Genomic DNA, 15690 nt, shown 5'->3' with positions numbered 1-15690 from the left:
GGGGGGGGGGGGGCGGGGAACCCTGACCTTGGGAGTTCTCTGGAATTTGCAGTTTTGCCTTTTTCTTTTTGAATACAGTGAAGTTATCACCTTGGCAGCTTGATTAGAGGGAAGGACTAGATTAGATTGAGTAGATCAAGGTGGCAGCTGTTCTCTGTAAGTTATGTTTACTTACCCTTTTAAATTTTTTTTAAAAAGCTTAATCTTTCATGGCCAGGCTGACACTTATGCTGTTCATGGAGGGGCAGGAAACCTTCTATAGGCTGTTTTGAACCTGCTGCAGGCAGACCTTGGCAAGTGAGAAAAATGCTTGCAAGACTAGAGAGCTAACCTATCCAATTTGTTAGTAACCAATGTAAAAACAAGCATGGATAGAGAAGCCTACGTCACTCATGGCTTTCTTCTGTCCACCAAGCACTGGGCAGAGTTCACAGGCAAATATGATACAGTGAAGTATTATAGAAGGGATGGCAAATGAGGTAAAGAATTCCGCTCCGAAGAGCGCTCACTGCTGGATAAGGCTTCAGTAATAGGATAAACAGTAGTGCTTAAAATAAGCAGGAGTGTCAATGTTCCCTGCTAAATCCTGTCTGGTGGGTTTCTCCCATCAAGAATGTTGTCAGTTGGACCTAATTTTGAGCTCACTTCACTGGAAAAAATGATGTGAATGCCACTGATGTTAAAGTATCTCCTGCTAATTCTTTCTGGTGCAAGTGAGACTTGAATGGATCCCTGCTCCTTTTCTCTTCACTCATTCTCTATGGCATCAGGTCATTATTTTAATAGATGCGCAATGTTTTGAAGACTCGAGCTTTCCAGCAGTGTCCAAGCCATGGCCTGGAGACTAATGTGTTACCATTTAAGACACTTGCAGTCAGAATAAAATTTGTAATCATATGAAGGAAATCCTGCCCTCTGAGCTTTTACATGGAAGTGTTTTGAATTGGTGTATGTGACAGGTTTCCCCACCAGCTTCTACTACAGCCTCAGGGGAACAGGTGTTCTGTGAGCCTGGAGCCATATCATGAATTATTCTCCCTTTCTTGCTTGAGCTCAGTGATTCTCAACCAGGATGCCATGGTGCAGGCTTAGGCCTGCAGCCCTGCCGAGTTGTTCCCTTACCCCCACTTCTTAGCTCCTCTGCAGGGAGGTAAGCACTGTGATAAATGTGAGTTTTTGAAATAGGGTGCCAAATATTTGGACCTCAAACTGAAAAGCTTGTGTCCATAACACAAGCATTCTGTTCAAGCCGTGAATTAAACTGTGTTAGCAATAGCTGTAATTAAGCATGATGTCTTGCTCCTCAGCTGTGAAGGTTGGCTTAGTACAGTTTGAAGAGAGGGCTAGTACAGAAGTAAATACTGCTACTGTTGACAACATTGGGGTACAGTGAAGGCTTCTGTACACTGCCGCTGTCACCACTCTCCTTACTCTATCCCACCTTACAATGCCTTCCCCTTGGATGATTCTGGCACTGAACTGTTTTGTGCCAGCAGTAGGCCTGTGCAAAGCAGCAAGTATTCAATTCTGATTTGGCTGATTTGGAGGGACAGTGATTCGATTTGGTGATTCGAATCATTGTCCTGATTCCATTTGGCTGATTTGGAGATTCAGTCTTAGACTAAACAGGCAGCAGTCCTCAACCACGCTGGACACAGCTGCCTCCAACTGGTAAGTCAGTTGTGGTGGGCAGAGTGGGCAGAGAAGGGGCGTGGGGGGGGAGCAAATCAATGCCCCCACAGTGAGGGAGGGATTGGGGCTGGGAAAGCTGCCCAGCTGGGGAGGAGGGCTCCTGCCATTGCACCACCGTGCGCCACCAGTCTGGGAGGGCATGGGAGTAAGTGTGTGCCCGTGAATGTGTGCAGAGTGGGCTGAGCTTGGCTGTGCTCTGGACTGGAGGCAGAAGGTGTTGGGAATGGGGCCTCTGCTCTGCTGCCACTTGTCCAACTGGGGCGGGAGGGCGCAGGATGTGGGCATGGCAGTGCTGGGAGCAGGGGCTATGCCCTGCTGCCGCTTGCCCAGCTGGGGTAGGGTTAGGAGGCACAATGCAAGTGCAGCTTGCTCCAGGCAGAAGGCACTAGGAGGGGGGGCTATGCTTTCCCACCACTTGCCCAGCCAGGGCAGGGAGGCACGGGATGGTGCCGCTGTACTGCCTCCCCAAGGCTCCCGATCAAGCTGTGGCTTCACCCTGCTGTGCCTCGGCTGGGCGAGCAGTGGCAAGGCATGGTGGTGGGCATGTGGACCTGAATTGGGGAGGGGCCGGCAGCAAGGGCTATGGGGAATTTTAGGGTAGTAGAGTGTCAGCTCTAAATTCTGATGATGAGACTTTAAATACCAGTATTAACTGTTTCACTGCTAATCATCTTCATGGATGGGATGGGGAGAGGAGCTGTGAACACCCTAAAGCAAGAAATGCAGCTTGATGAATGAATGACACTAAAAAGGCTGGTCTGCTGTGTTGGGGGAAATAATTTGTTAATTTCCCTTGTATAAACGCTCTTCCTGGTTTAAGGCCTCATATATACTATAGGTTTCTGCTGATGCAGCTATGATGGGAAGAGACATGCAGTGGCATACTCCCCAAATGTCATAGCTGGACCAGCAACCCTCCCCTCCTCTAATGTAGACAAAGCAGAACTACTGGCAAAAGTACACTTCTGTCAAATGCCTTGTTTTACCTGGGGGAAAGGAGAGGAGCTAGAAAAAGCTGTTCATATGAAACAGCTTTGTCAGTGTAAGTTGCATCAACACCAGAAGCATTTTTCTTGTATGGTGGACTGGTGTTCCTTTACTGATAAAGCACTCTAATGTAGGCCTGATCTAAGTGATTAAAATTAATTGAACTTCATTTGGTTTGTTAGTTAATTAAGCTCAATCAATTTTAGCCAGTGTTAAACCAATTTTAGAGAGGTCAGCACATGGGATTTGACTCAATTTAGTGAAATTAGGGTACTTGCTGTGTGTAGCCAATGAGAAAAAGAAGGAAATGAAAACCACAACTGAGAGGAAGTACAGTGGTTATGAAGATGAGCATGTTTTTTCCATTGATGCTATATGTAGCAACAGGGGACTTAACTACATTTAGTTGACATGTATTTGTTATTTGTTACACCATGAAGCTCATATTGTATCCTTGCTTTATTATACAGACCTCAAGGGGCATTGTGGACAGTTCTTGGCATCTGGGTTTGGTCCTTTCCAGGCTGAAGCTAGTAAGCAGTCCTAAACCCATGTATCTTTATTAAAAATAGAACTCAGCCCATCTGACCCTGATCATGGAAAATTTTGAGAAGTGAAGGTATGTTGATACAGCAGAATGTAATGCCATGAGGAGATACCTGAGCTAGCTCAGGTAACAGCAGCAGTATAGACACACACATGCAGTGGTTAACCAGGGCTAGCCTTGATGAGAAGATCAGTATGTTCCCTTTGCTAAACTCAAATAATTATGCTTTTGGTTCCCAAGCAAGTTCCTAACACTGCATTGTGCTCTGTAGAAATATCCCATGTCATAGCATTGTGCATGACTTTTGGAAAAGCTTTTATGATTCAGTTCCTGGGACAGCAGAAGATGAAAGCTTTTCCACGCAGGTCTGGGAACATGTTGATATTGGTAGGATTTCAGCTACAGTGTAGACAGACCAAAATAAGCAGCACAATATCTGTCCCACAATGTTAATATATTTTATATTTTAAGTCCATTTGACTTAACCTTGAGGCATTTTACACTTTGAATCAACTTGACATACAGTCATCTACTCAGTAATAATAACACAGAAACAGTTTAATTGTTGTCTTAGTGGAAAAATACATGAGGCTGTCATCAGCTGTTGCTTCTGGCAGTGCTTTCTGCACTAATGTAAATAAATGAGGTCACACATTTAAAGGAACAGCCTGTACTTGCACAAATCCAAAGCATCCTCTTAAAACAATCTGTACATATTCATTTACATATCTTATTGCTTCTCTGGTGCCCAAGAAGTCACCAACTTGAATTTGATAAATTAGAGATTGCAAGGGTTGCAACTATATGCTGGACTTGGTGTGCTGGTACCTGAATGAAGGCTTCCACTTAGTAGTTAAGTGAGATTTTTATCCTTAAGCCTTTAGCTAAGTAATCTTTTAATTTCTTGATATTCTACAATTCCATTTAAAGCGGAACTGCTACGTTAGATCAGGAAAGGAAAAATAAACAACATATGCATGACATTTTGCCTCATAATTTAGTAGGATGAATGGACTGAGGCATCTATTGGATAGCTTTGAAGGAAATGTAAAAGGTCTGTCTGTCACTAGGGGATTGCAAGTTCCATCTAATTGTGGATAGCATGTCATCAGTCTGTCTTGTATAAAAATATGTTCCTGTTCGTAAATTCACCAGGAACATGCAGTACCTATTAAACTTAAAGATGTGCAGCCGCTGTGGATCAGCAACAAATATTTGTTCGTCTATATTATTTTGACAGCACAGGTGCAAAGTGGCGACAGCTGCCATATACTAACTCTTTAAGGCAGGTTGCATAGCATTTTCTATAGAGCATTTTCCTTCTTCAGTCTGAAGGTGCTTCTACCAGCAAAAGCATTAGAGAGCTTCCACTAAAATCAGATCAACATGCATCTACCATATTGTGTGTGTCTGCTCCATGTAATGCTGATCCTGCCCTGGTGAGGACAGCAGCTGGTGGACCCACTCAATGTGGGTATCATACCTACAACTCGGACCACAATGCTTTTTCTAGTTGAAAAGCTTCTCTGGCTCCTATCTCCTTTGATCTACCTGTACCTGTTGTTCTTCTGCCACTGAAAGGATCCTCAGTGGATGGTTCAGTAAGTGGAAACTGGTATTCACCTGTTGTCCAGAAACAGCTTTGTGGTGATGAGAGCAGCATTTTGATAAATGTTTAAAGAAAAGAGGATCTTCCTTGTGAAACAGTGAAGAAACTCATTGGCACAGCTGGAGGGCAGGGTGCTGACTTGATGTGAGTCGCACCATTTAGCTCTACAAAAATTATGAAATACTTAAGAGACAATTTGAGTTTTGTTGACTTACTAGCTGTTCTGGCACAGCTAGTAGAGTAGAACGTGTCAGGCAGCTTCTGGAGAATACACCAGATGCAGTGATAACTGCACAGATATCTCTGGCTGCTTGCATCAATGACTACTAAGAATACTCTGGCTTCTGAATTGTCTTGCTATACGGAATACAGGCTGGGCTGTCTGTCATGAAGTGTCACTTCCTTGATTCCAGTCTTCATAAAAAAAGTAGCTTGGGTTTCCTGAGGTCCTGAGCATCTAAAGATGCCATTGACTTCAGGTGGACATTGGAGCGCTCAGCTACTTAGAAACAAAAAAGTGTATGTATTTTCTTACACAATCCCATATATATTTGTATGAAGTGGTTGCATCAGATTATGATAAAGTGAAATTATAGCCTTCATCACATGCAGTAAGTAGGTACAATATGATTGTTCAACATAGTGTTTGCAGCTATGAAATATTGTATTTACCTGAATTCAACATGACTTTTGAATTTAAGATGACCCCCCAATAATTAAATTCTATACATGGAAAAGTATAAATATAATTTTCCATGTACAGAATCTAATTAGTGGAGGGTTGTTGTAAATCCCTCCCACCCCACCCCATAGCTATGGTTGGGAAAAGCAGTGGCAGGGGAGAAGGGCCAAGCCCACAGCCTTTGCTCCCCTGCCCCTGGTCCCCCTAATGCCTGTACCTGTCTTCCCTACTGCCATGTGCCTCCCTGCTGTCTGCCCCTTGGTGCTTGTGCCTACCCCCTGCTGCCTGCCCCCTTTCTCCCATGCCTGTGCCTACCTAATCAGTGAGGAGCTGGAAAAGGAGCTGTAGTACACTGTGTGTCCCACTGGAAAGGATAACAAGTGTTGGGCATCTAAGATTACATCAACATATTTGGCAATCCCAACTGCACACTTCCTGGCAGCTCTGCTGGAACATTGGGGTTGCCCTGAATGTCCTGCTCCTAGCTGTCAGGTGCTGCTGTGGCAAGAATTTCAGACAATGAAGTTGTCATAGATCCTCTACTGTCTGCTTCTACCTGCTGGATCCAAACCAACATAGAGCAGGAGAAAGAGGTGGCCCTAACAGCTGCTGGCTGACCCAGAATGTCCCCACCAGCAAGGAAGGTCGGGGATCAGAAGGAGGGAACACAGCTTGGTGGGTAGGGAATGAGGGTAGAGTGGGAAGTTTTCTCCAGAACTCCCTTGTAGCTCTCCACCACATCGCACCTTCCCTCTGTTCCGTCATTCTAGCATCCACCACTTGCATTAACAGCCCTGCTTTTGAACAGTAAAGGCAATGGGCTTCTGCCTCAACCTACATCTACTTTAAAACAAAAGGAAATGTCACACACAAACCCTTAGAGCATTTTTCAGTTGTGTTAAGATGCCATGTTCTTTGGAGTCAAGATTGGAAAGGGCTTATCACGTTTTAGCTGCTATTGCTAAATGCTGTTTTTAATCAATCACTTGTCTATACTGACCCCGAAGCCTGAAAATAGAGAATTGCTAACGAGATGGGATTTTAGGTTGGGTTATAATCCAGTTGGTGTAACCACTTGTGAGACTTGCATCCTTTTGGCCAAAGTATCTTGCAACCAGGGTGCTCTGGCACCCTGGGGTACTTTTAAGGATGCCATGGTGTGCCTCAAGATATTAAGAATGTTAATTGTGCAAACACCTGCACCTTGATTCACAGGGTAAACCCAGAGATTTCAAATCAGAATCCATATTGTCAAAAACATTCTGACCTGTTGTGGTTTTTCTGAGTTCTTTATTCTGAGTTATTTTAGTAGTGGTAAAAAAAAAAAAAAGAGTTAAAGTTAAGAGATGGCATTTTCTGAGGGGTGCCTTGAGTCTAACAAGGTTAAGACCCACTGTCTTACATGGATTAAGAAGAATTGGAATCCAACCTAAGGGTGGAAAGTTTAGATGCAAATATTTGGTTTCAAACCCATGATTCTCTTGTCTAGTGCCTTCCCTCCCAATCTTTTCTAGAACTGAGAGAGGTTTAGAACAGAATAGTGATTCTTGGTCTATATTTACCTTCAGTTTAAAGATTTAGGGACTTCAAGACCTCACCTGTCCTGGATTGTTTCAGGAGAACAATGTAGAGTTTGGTGGTTAGAGCACTGTCCTGGGAGATGTGGGTTTGGCCTCAGCTCTTTCTCCAATATCTGAATTCCTGGATTCCTCTCTGGAAGCCAAGTACCTAAATGCTAGGCATTGGGGTATCTCACTTTTAGGCACATAAGTCTTATGGATCTGACCCAAACCCTACATAACTGTATGCTTGGGCTTCTATATTTTAAAACCTTCCTCAGTAGAGAATTACAAAAGTGTTTTCTGAGCGTTAAGTAGACAAATAGCCTTTTAAAAAAAGGCAATAACCTTAGCAGGATAATGACACGTTAAACATTTATTTTGGCTAGCACAGCTCTCTCTCATAAACTTTGCATATTTTTGTCTCTGAGATTTTATTTTTCATTGGCTCACATTTACCTAAGTGCATTTGAATCTAAACATGCTGATTGTTTCAAAATATGGTACGTTGCTCCATATGGCTTTAGTAAAACATAAACATATAATCTTACAAACAGACAGAAGAGAAAGCATTGTATCTCTCTCTCTCTCTCTCTCTCTCTCTCTCTCTCTCTCTGCTAGGCAAAAGCAGGCCTGAGCCACCTGTTAGCATTACATCATTGGCTCTCAAGAACACAGTTGTACCAAAGGCCTTAAACAAAGTAGTTCTTCTTGTATTGTTTGCACTCAAAGAGCTGATGTCATGCCAGCTGATGTCATTGTATGCCTTTGTGTAATTGCTATGGAAACCAGGCAGGTGGGGAGCCTGAAGCTGATGTAATTATGAATGAGGTGTAGAAAGAAGTTTTAAAAAAAAAAGCCTATGTCTGCTTCTTGGTCTAGTGTTTTGTTGAGCTATCCTCTTGAAGAAAAAAGAAGTACTGCTTTAAAATCCTAAATTATAATTGGAGGTAGAGGGAAAGGATGGTTGAAAAAAAATATTTCCCCCAATCCATTTCCCCACCCCTTCATTTAATTTCCTAATTTGTTGAATATTTCCAGCTAATCTAGGCAGAAAAAGTGGGGCTGTTTGCTGTGAGTTAAGCAAGCTCCTTAATTGTGGTAGTTATGAGAATATGCTTGAAAAAAAATTGTGCTATTCCCCAGTGTGAAATATTAAGGGATTACATCCTTCTCTGTCTGTTGAATTGTCCCTAATGAAAATGTTATGCTGTGTGGGTGCCCTGTGGGGCTGCCCTTCTCTGAGTAAATCAGCAGTGGTCTCAAACAGATAAAGTTGAAAGACTTACATAAGTCTTTCAGCATATGCATTTACAGCTGAAACATTTACCACTGAAAATGTTTAATTTGCTGGGTGCTACTTTTTAAAGCAGTTTTTAAAATGATTACAATAGCATTTTGTTTAGTGAACTACTTCCTTGTTCTTACCCTACAATACTCAGATTCCTGCTGTGTCACAGTGACTGTACTGATGTTGTAGGAACACATGTAGCAGTTTGCATGCTTCTGTCAGTGCTGGTCTTGTCTATGCCAGGAAAAATTGGTGCATGAATTGCAATAGCTGCTAGCAAAAGTGCACCTGCATTTGGTGTTGCAACAAGGGAAGCGCTAGTAATGAGGAGAACTGAGCACCTCTACCACTCTGCCATAAGAGCTTGCTTTGATAAGATATAGCCTCAACTGTAGCGTAATGTTGAACAAATCTATGCACAGACTTGCAAGTAATAAGTTCTTCAGAGGCCCCAAGTGAAATCTCTACTCAGTCTCTCTCTCTTTCCTTACCAGGTGGACTCAGCAGTTTTAAACAGAACCATGAAAACCTCTGTGATAACTCCCTCCAACTTCAAGAATGCCCAGAAGGAGGAGGAGCATCGGCAGTGGCAGCCACACTACCTCAGTCCATCCCTACCACCCCAGACATAGAGAATGCTGAGCTGACCCCTATCTTACCCTTCCTCTTCCTTGGCAATGAGCATGATGCTCAGGACTTGGAAAAGATGCAGAGGATGAACATAGGATACATAATCAATGTTACCACCCATCTCCCCCTCTACCATTATGAGAAAGGCATGTTCAACTACAAGCGGCTGCCAGCCACTGACAGCAACAAGCAGAATCTAAGGCAGTACTTTGAAGAGGCTTTTGAATTCATAGGTAACTATTCTTTGCCTGTTGATTATCCTTGTTATACTTGTTTAAACATCTTCAATGAATTTAGTGCAGAGCTGATGTCCCAGAAGGCTCATTAAAGCCTGCTAAACTTTTTTTGGTTGTCAGAAATGCTGAGAGGCTGTAGCTTCCACTGACTCTAGTATTATGGTACAAAAGTCCTTCTTAGTTATATATACTTGTATATTACTCACCTCCGAAATGCAGACACCTCCAACTTCAGAATGAAGCACCTGTTTGGCTATATCTTCACTTCGGTGTTAGCTCCGAATTTTTACTCGGACGTTGCCATAATTAGGGACCTACTTAAATAGTGGTTTTGCTGTTTTTGCGAAGCCAACAAAAATGGCAGTTTCTATGATCACTTTGAGAAACAGCGTTGATTGTGATTTTGCATGGAATTGACCCAAAAAATGGATACCAGAATACAAAGAGAGCACGGCAATCACTGCAGCCATAGAGCACATCATTTGAGTGAGAGCTACTGAGAGGCTGAGCTAGTAACCCAGAATAAGTGAAGATGCCAGTCAAGAAAGTGAAAGTTTTTCAGCACCCGAGGGGTAGGGCCATTAGGGCCCCTCTGCCAATCATCAGTGAGGGGTGGGGCTGCCACAAAGCCCATGAAATCAGGTCTGCACACTGCAAGCAGGCCACAAAAAACCCTTGATCTCACTACAGTTTAAAGCCATAATGTGTCTCCTTGCCCACACACAAACCTTGAAGTTTAGCAGAGCTTTCAGCTCAGGATAGCTGGCATAGTTTAGAGAGATGTCAGAGCTCAGTTGCTGCTTTCACTTAGACTTTTATTTAGACTACTTTGCAGTAGGAACACAGGCTAAATCACTTGAGTAGTGAGTCTCACAGTTCTTTTTACAGCACCCTAAAGGACAGACATGTTCTCCCACAATTTCCTGGACAAGAATCACAGAGCATATTGGCTTATTGTAACACAAGAAACCACGGATTATACCCCCAGAAGTCTGAGTGAAATACAGAGGGTAGCACAGTACCACTATGGCTTTTTTGTGTGGCTAGACTGATCTTGGTACTGATCACTTGGACTAACTTCAGTGAAGACAGATGGTTAGGAGCACACCAGAGTACTATGATATAATGTAGGTTCCCAGTTGTGCAATTAGATTGGCTAAGGTGCCCCCCTGCACTAAGACCTGCTTCTCAGAAGCACCAGACGCCTACCACTTACATTATCTGTATTGGTGTTTGGGTGTTCAGCACCTCTGACTTCATTCTTACATTGGCTTTCCTGGGGCTCTGCCATTGTTGGCACAGTGTTGGTATTCACTGTCAGGATGTATTTCACTGAAACCACTTAAATATGTCTTGCGTCATGGCAATACTAATGCTAGTGGAGAATTTCTCATCAACTCTATGTATTCCAACTGTAGTGCTTTAATTAAGATGAAAGTGTAGCTGCATCAAAAGGCTCTAAGAATGGTTACATCATTATAAGCAATATAAATAAATAGGTGGATTGTAATTAGCTGTGGTGGAATTCTTTTAGTAAAAGCTTCTCTAACAGCTTTTCCCACAGATGCTCAGGATCACTACCCCTTCCCTCCCCTTCACCAAACAATAGTGAGGTTGTGCATTTAATAGGCTAATTTGCCAAGTCTTTTCCCATTTTACTAGCTGAAGCTCAGGTTGACCAGTCAGAAAAGTAGTGTAGTGAGGATACTGAAACATAGCTGTCTCTGTGTGCATGGCTGCACAGCACAGCCATAAGGCAGACCCTGGTTTGTGCTCTTCTTCACTAAATTAGCTTCTCTAAGCTTTGATTACAGAATGAGTGGGAAAGTTAAGTTGGCTTCTTTGGCAAGAGTGAGGGGAGTACCATTTGAGCATGAGAGAAGAAGAAAGCTTTGTTTTTATCCCTTTGAATTAGAAGAGAAGCTGGGTCAAGATAGTGTGCAAAATCTAAATCAGAAGTGTTTATATAAACTCACATTCTTGAGGGGGAAAAGTTCTGTGTTCATCATCCATATGAACTCTGAGGTTTATAACTTAATCCAAGGGCAGAAAGGAACTTGAATGCCTCGTGCTGGGAGGGCAATGATGTGCTGGAGTCCAGTTTCTTTTTTTCTTTGGTGCTCTGTCTTTCTAAAATGTTCATGTATGAATTGTATGGTAGTGTGGCACATTGAGGTATGGTTTCTGGAACTGGCCTCTCCCCAAATTCTGCTTGCATTGCTATTCTACTTAACATGAAGAATCAAAGTTTCTTTATCACTGATATTTCTCCTTCACAAAACACTTTATTAAGAAGGAATATTGGCTAGTGCTTTGTATCGTGCACAAACTAGGTATAGTTGCTTAGAGCAAATAATTTCTAACTACTGCTGTAAGTGATTAAAAATATGGCTGGGCACTGGAGAAGTTGAAACATAGCTGGCCTATAGCAAAGAACAACGAACCAGAATTTCTATGTTCTTTCACTGCCTTGGCCAGACTTTTTGAGCAACCCAAATTTAGTTATTTACCTTATCTAAAACTTCCCCTTATGCCTAATGGACATAATGCTGCTTTTTTAGAGAGGTTGCAAAAAAAAAAGCACATCTTTAGTTAAAATTCATTTAAAATGTGAATTGGTAGAAATCTTTCCCAGAATAATATTGTTAAACATATAACAGTTAATAATGAATGTCTTGCAACTCCCTCTCGTGAGTGACAGTAGCCACTCGAAGTTTAGACTAAAATTTTAACCTCTGGGCTTAGCCAGTTGTGCCAGAGATACAAATTGAACAACAGATCTGTTACTTCCCACTTTTGGGCCTTGACCAAAGACCAGGCTATTTCCTAAATAACTATTCCCTTGAAGCTCCCACAATATAACCATTGCAACCTTGTGTCTCTGGAAGCGTAAATTAGATAAGACATAGATTTAAATGAATATGAATTTCTGGCTGTCCAAAATGAAATTCAGAAAGTATGGTGTGGTATGGTATCATTTTTACTCCAGTATACATTCTGTTGTTATTTTAAATCCATGGCTTTTGTAGCTGAGAAATTAGATTATCTCTGATAAATCTTTTTTTCAGTTTATTGTATGTTGCATTAAGACTTTTCTCTTTAATTTTAAAAACAAAATAAAAAAAAAATCCCCCCCAGATGGAAACACCTTTGTAGCAAACACATGTTACTTCTGTCTTTCTGTTTCTGTTTCCAGAGGAAGCTCACCAGTGTGGAAAAGGCCTCCTCATTCATTGCCAAGCTGGCGTGTCCCGCTCTGCCACCATAGTCATAGCATACTTAATGAAGCACACATGGATGACCATGACTGATGCCTATAAATTTGTCAAAGGCAAACGACCAATCATTTCTCCCAACCTTAACTTTATGGGGCAGTTACTGGAATTTGAGGAAGATCTAAATAATGGAGTTACACCACGAATTCTTACACCAAAGTTGATTGGGGTAGAGACTGTAGTGTGACAGTGAAGCTAAGAAGAGGCATTTAATAAAGAGATTATCATATTCTTCACTTGATTTGGGAGTTGGGGGAGTGGGTTGGGTTTTTCTTTTTAGCTTCTGGGTTGTTTTTTTTTTTGGTTGCAAAACTTTGTGAATAAAAACCTTTTTTGTAAAGAGAGGTTTTTAAACAAGTCCAAGAACTTCACTACACAGGATGGAATGCCAATGAGATTTCCTTCCCAGAAACTGACATAACAGGGAGGCTTCACAACAAAACAATTTTTAAATCAATACAACAGGAAAAAACAAAACCCTGGGCTTTTCCCCCCTTCCTTTTTTCAGCTACTTGTAGAGTTTATGGCTAAGTAGTCTGTGCAGGTTCATAGACTGAAGAAAGCTACATTTAAGACAAAATACAAACAGCCAAAACAAAGCAGAAAAGACTGTCAGTGAAATGTGGGCCTTGATTCTACAAAGGGTTTGCTAACGATCACAAAACAAAATGCTCACTGGTGGAAACGAGATCAAAGCAGCTTAAAAAGTCTGTGAGCCACTTTTTCACACTCCTGGCAGAAACTAAAGGAAAAGAATCTTTTATTTGGCGTGTTTCATGTTCCGGTTCTATTTTTCTATTTTTGGGTGTAAGGGGTTTTAACAGCAAGGGACTTTGACCATTCTATGCCATATGCCTTCACTGGCTTCTTGTGCAATAATAATTTGGGGTTTATTTTGAGTGTGCAAAACAATTAAGCTGGCTGCCCAATAATAATAATAATAGACGAGAAATAATTTTTAAAGTCTAATAGTGCAACAGTGGCCAGCTTGTTCAGAAGGAATAAATGAAAGCATTTTTTTTCCTTTTTATGATTTGATTCTGGTTCCAGTGCCATAAACCTTGTTACATATGTATATCAGAATGTACAAAAATCAAGAACAAGCAAAGTTTATTTAAGATATTTTTTCGCACAAGATATTGGTGTGTTTCAGTTGTCTATGTAAAAAAAAAAAATTTTGATTATAAAAATGAAAATTCTTTTGGAAAACGTGTGTCCTTTTTATTTCTTTAATAACTTTCTGTTTGCTTTCTGTGGGATGGGTTGTTTGCTTTTGTAGTTTTATTTGGATAAAACAGGTATTCCTAACTTTATCTTTTCTTCTTTTAAGTGTTCTCTTCCTAACTCCTACTGGTGGTATGTACTTTATTTATTTTTCCCTCTTTTGTTCTTCACTCTCTTCAACCATTTTTTTTATCTTAAGACTCCATCAAATTCTAAGCAGTATGACTGAACTAAACTATCAGTGAGGACCTAATGTCTTTTCAGCTTGGTAGTAAAGCATTCATTTGGAAAACTACAGTCCTTTCAATGATTTTTCCCTGGCCTCTGTCCTCTGCAATTTAGCTTATCTCCTATGTTATATTGCCTGTTCTACAGGAACATGCTGGTCTCTTGTGTGCATCTTACTGGCCTCTAGATCCTACTCCATTATAACAATCTTGCAATTCAAAAATGTCAGGATAATCCTGTATACTACTGCATATTTCACTTCATCCTCTTCGTTTATTAGCCATATCACTGTGTAAAGTGTGATGCATATCATAGATCCATTGTTTATTGCTGATCTTAATTAGATGGGTTCTCCCATTCCCATATTGATTCCTTTATTTTAATGATCCAACATACCCTAGTCTATTTATGGATAGTTGCCACAACACTTTTTACTTGTATGGACCTGAAATGGATAGAAAACCTTTTTGGCTGACTCTTGTACGAAGTCTGATAGCAGTGAAGACTCCTCATAAATCAAACTTTATACAGACTGAGCTAAACTAAGACAGGCATGTCAGAAAAAAAATCGTATGTATGATCACATTAGACATGTATATTTTTGTAGCTTTTTGCTCAAAATGTTGTTACTATATAAATATTTTCTTGAAATTTATCCCTTTATTAAATTATTTTTCTACTAGAATGGATTTTTTTTCTTTTTCTGTGATCAGCGTTAGTCTGCTAACTACATACTTTGCAGTGAACATTGCATATGTAGTAAAACCCTACCCTAGGAGTGGTTGCTTCTGATGACAAAATCTAGTTGCTTAAGACAGAGCATTCTACTGGAAGGGATGCAGTGTATATGTAGACACTTGTGATCATGTGTGATACTGAGGAAAGTAAGTTCCTTAGTAAAGATGGCCTTTTGCCCAGGCTTCATTAACTTCTGATCTTACTTTAAGTGATACTTGGTTTTTGTGGATGTTTCTTGTCTTGGTTTTTTTTTGTGTGGGTTTTCAGTCAGTTGCAGCTGCTGTCAAATGATACTTGTTTAGGTGCAAATCAGTTGATCTGTAAAGCTATGTCTACAGCTCATTGTGAGCCAGAAAAATAGCTTCAAGGTTATTGGCTGGCTGAAAATCAGCCCATTTTACAGGTGGGCAAAGACCAAATCTCCTTAAATCATAAGCCCCCAAAAAGAAAACAGATCATTCAGCCCATACAGCATGTGAACATGTAATACATTCATGGTTTTATATATTGGCTATTATATATAGGAAGCAAAGGTGTGTGAGATTTTAAGAGCCTTGTTTCATGTTGCACTTTGAGCTGCTCAACTGTTGAGCAGCGTTAGTACTATCTCAAGTTTGGACTAGTCCCACCTTAAGGCTAAAAGCCTTCCCTGACTATCCCTCACTTGCACATCTGTGACTTGCTACTAGAGGGCTGATGAGCAGGGGCCTGACTAAGAGCTAGAGTCAAGTTGCCACTACAAGGCTGGTAAGCCAGGACAGGCCTCTATCCTTGCTCTAGGTGGTGGGGTGTGAGAGATGGGTTGTGAGTAATGGGTCAGGAACGTGAAGCTGGGAGGTGGAGAGTTCATGGGATGGAGGTGGGTAATGAAATGGGTGGTGAAATGGAAGAAATCAGCCACTGAAAGATAAAATAAGTAGTAAAAAAAAAATTGAAAAAGAAATAAAGAGGAAGTAAATTAAAGAAGAAGGTCTTGTATAATAAATTGGGAT

At 41.1% G+C, this 15690-nt stretch overlaps 1 protein-coding gene across 1 annotated transcript in view; it reads left to right on the top strand.

Annotated features, from left to right (window-relative positions):
* DUSP10 (dual specificity phosphatase 10) overlaps nucleotides 1-13601 on the top strand; it is a 32834-nt gene extending 19233 nt beyond the window's left edge. The window contains exons 3-4 of the mRNA XM_019516482.1: nucleotides 8862-9230; nucleotides 12430-13601. Of these exons, the coding sequence (XP_019372027.1) occupies nucleotides 8862-9230; nucleotides 12430-12695 (635 nt within the window). The 3' untranslated portion in view covers nucleotides 12696-13601. The remainder of the gene's footprint in view (nucleotides 1-8861; nucleotides 9231-12429) is intronic.
* Nucleotides 13602-15690: the final 2089 nt, after the last annotated feature.

The sequence above is a fragment of the Gavialis gangeticus genome, unplaced genomic scaffold (genome assembly GCF_001723915.1).
Source record: "Gavialis gangeticus isolate Ggan-Ray unplaced genomic scaffold, GavGan_comp1, whole genome shotgun sequence".
NCBI lineage: Eukaryota > Metazoa > Chordata > Crocodylia > Gavialidae > Gavialis > Gavialis gangeticus.
Note: the sequence above shows the minus strand (reverse complement) of the source record. Positions and strands in the feature narration are given on the sequence as shown.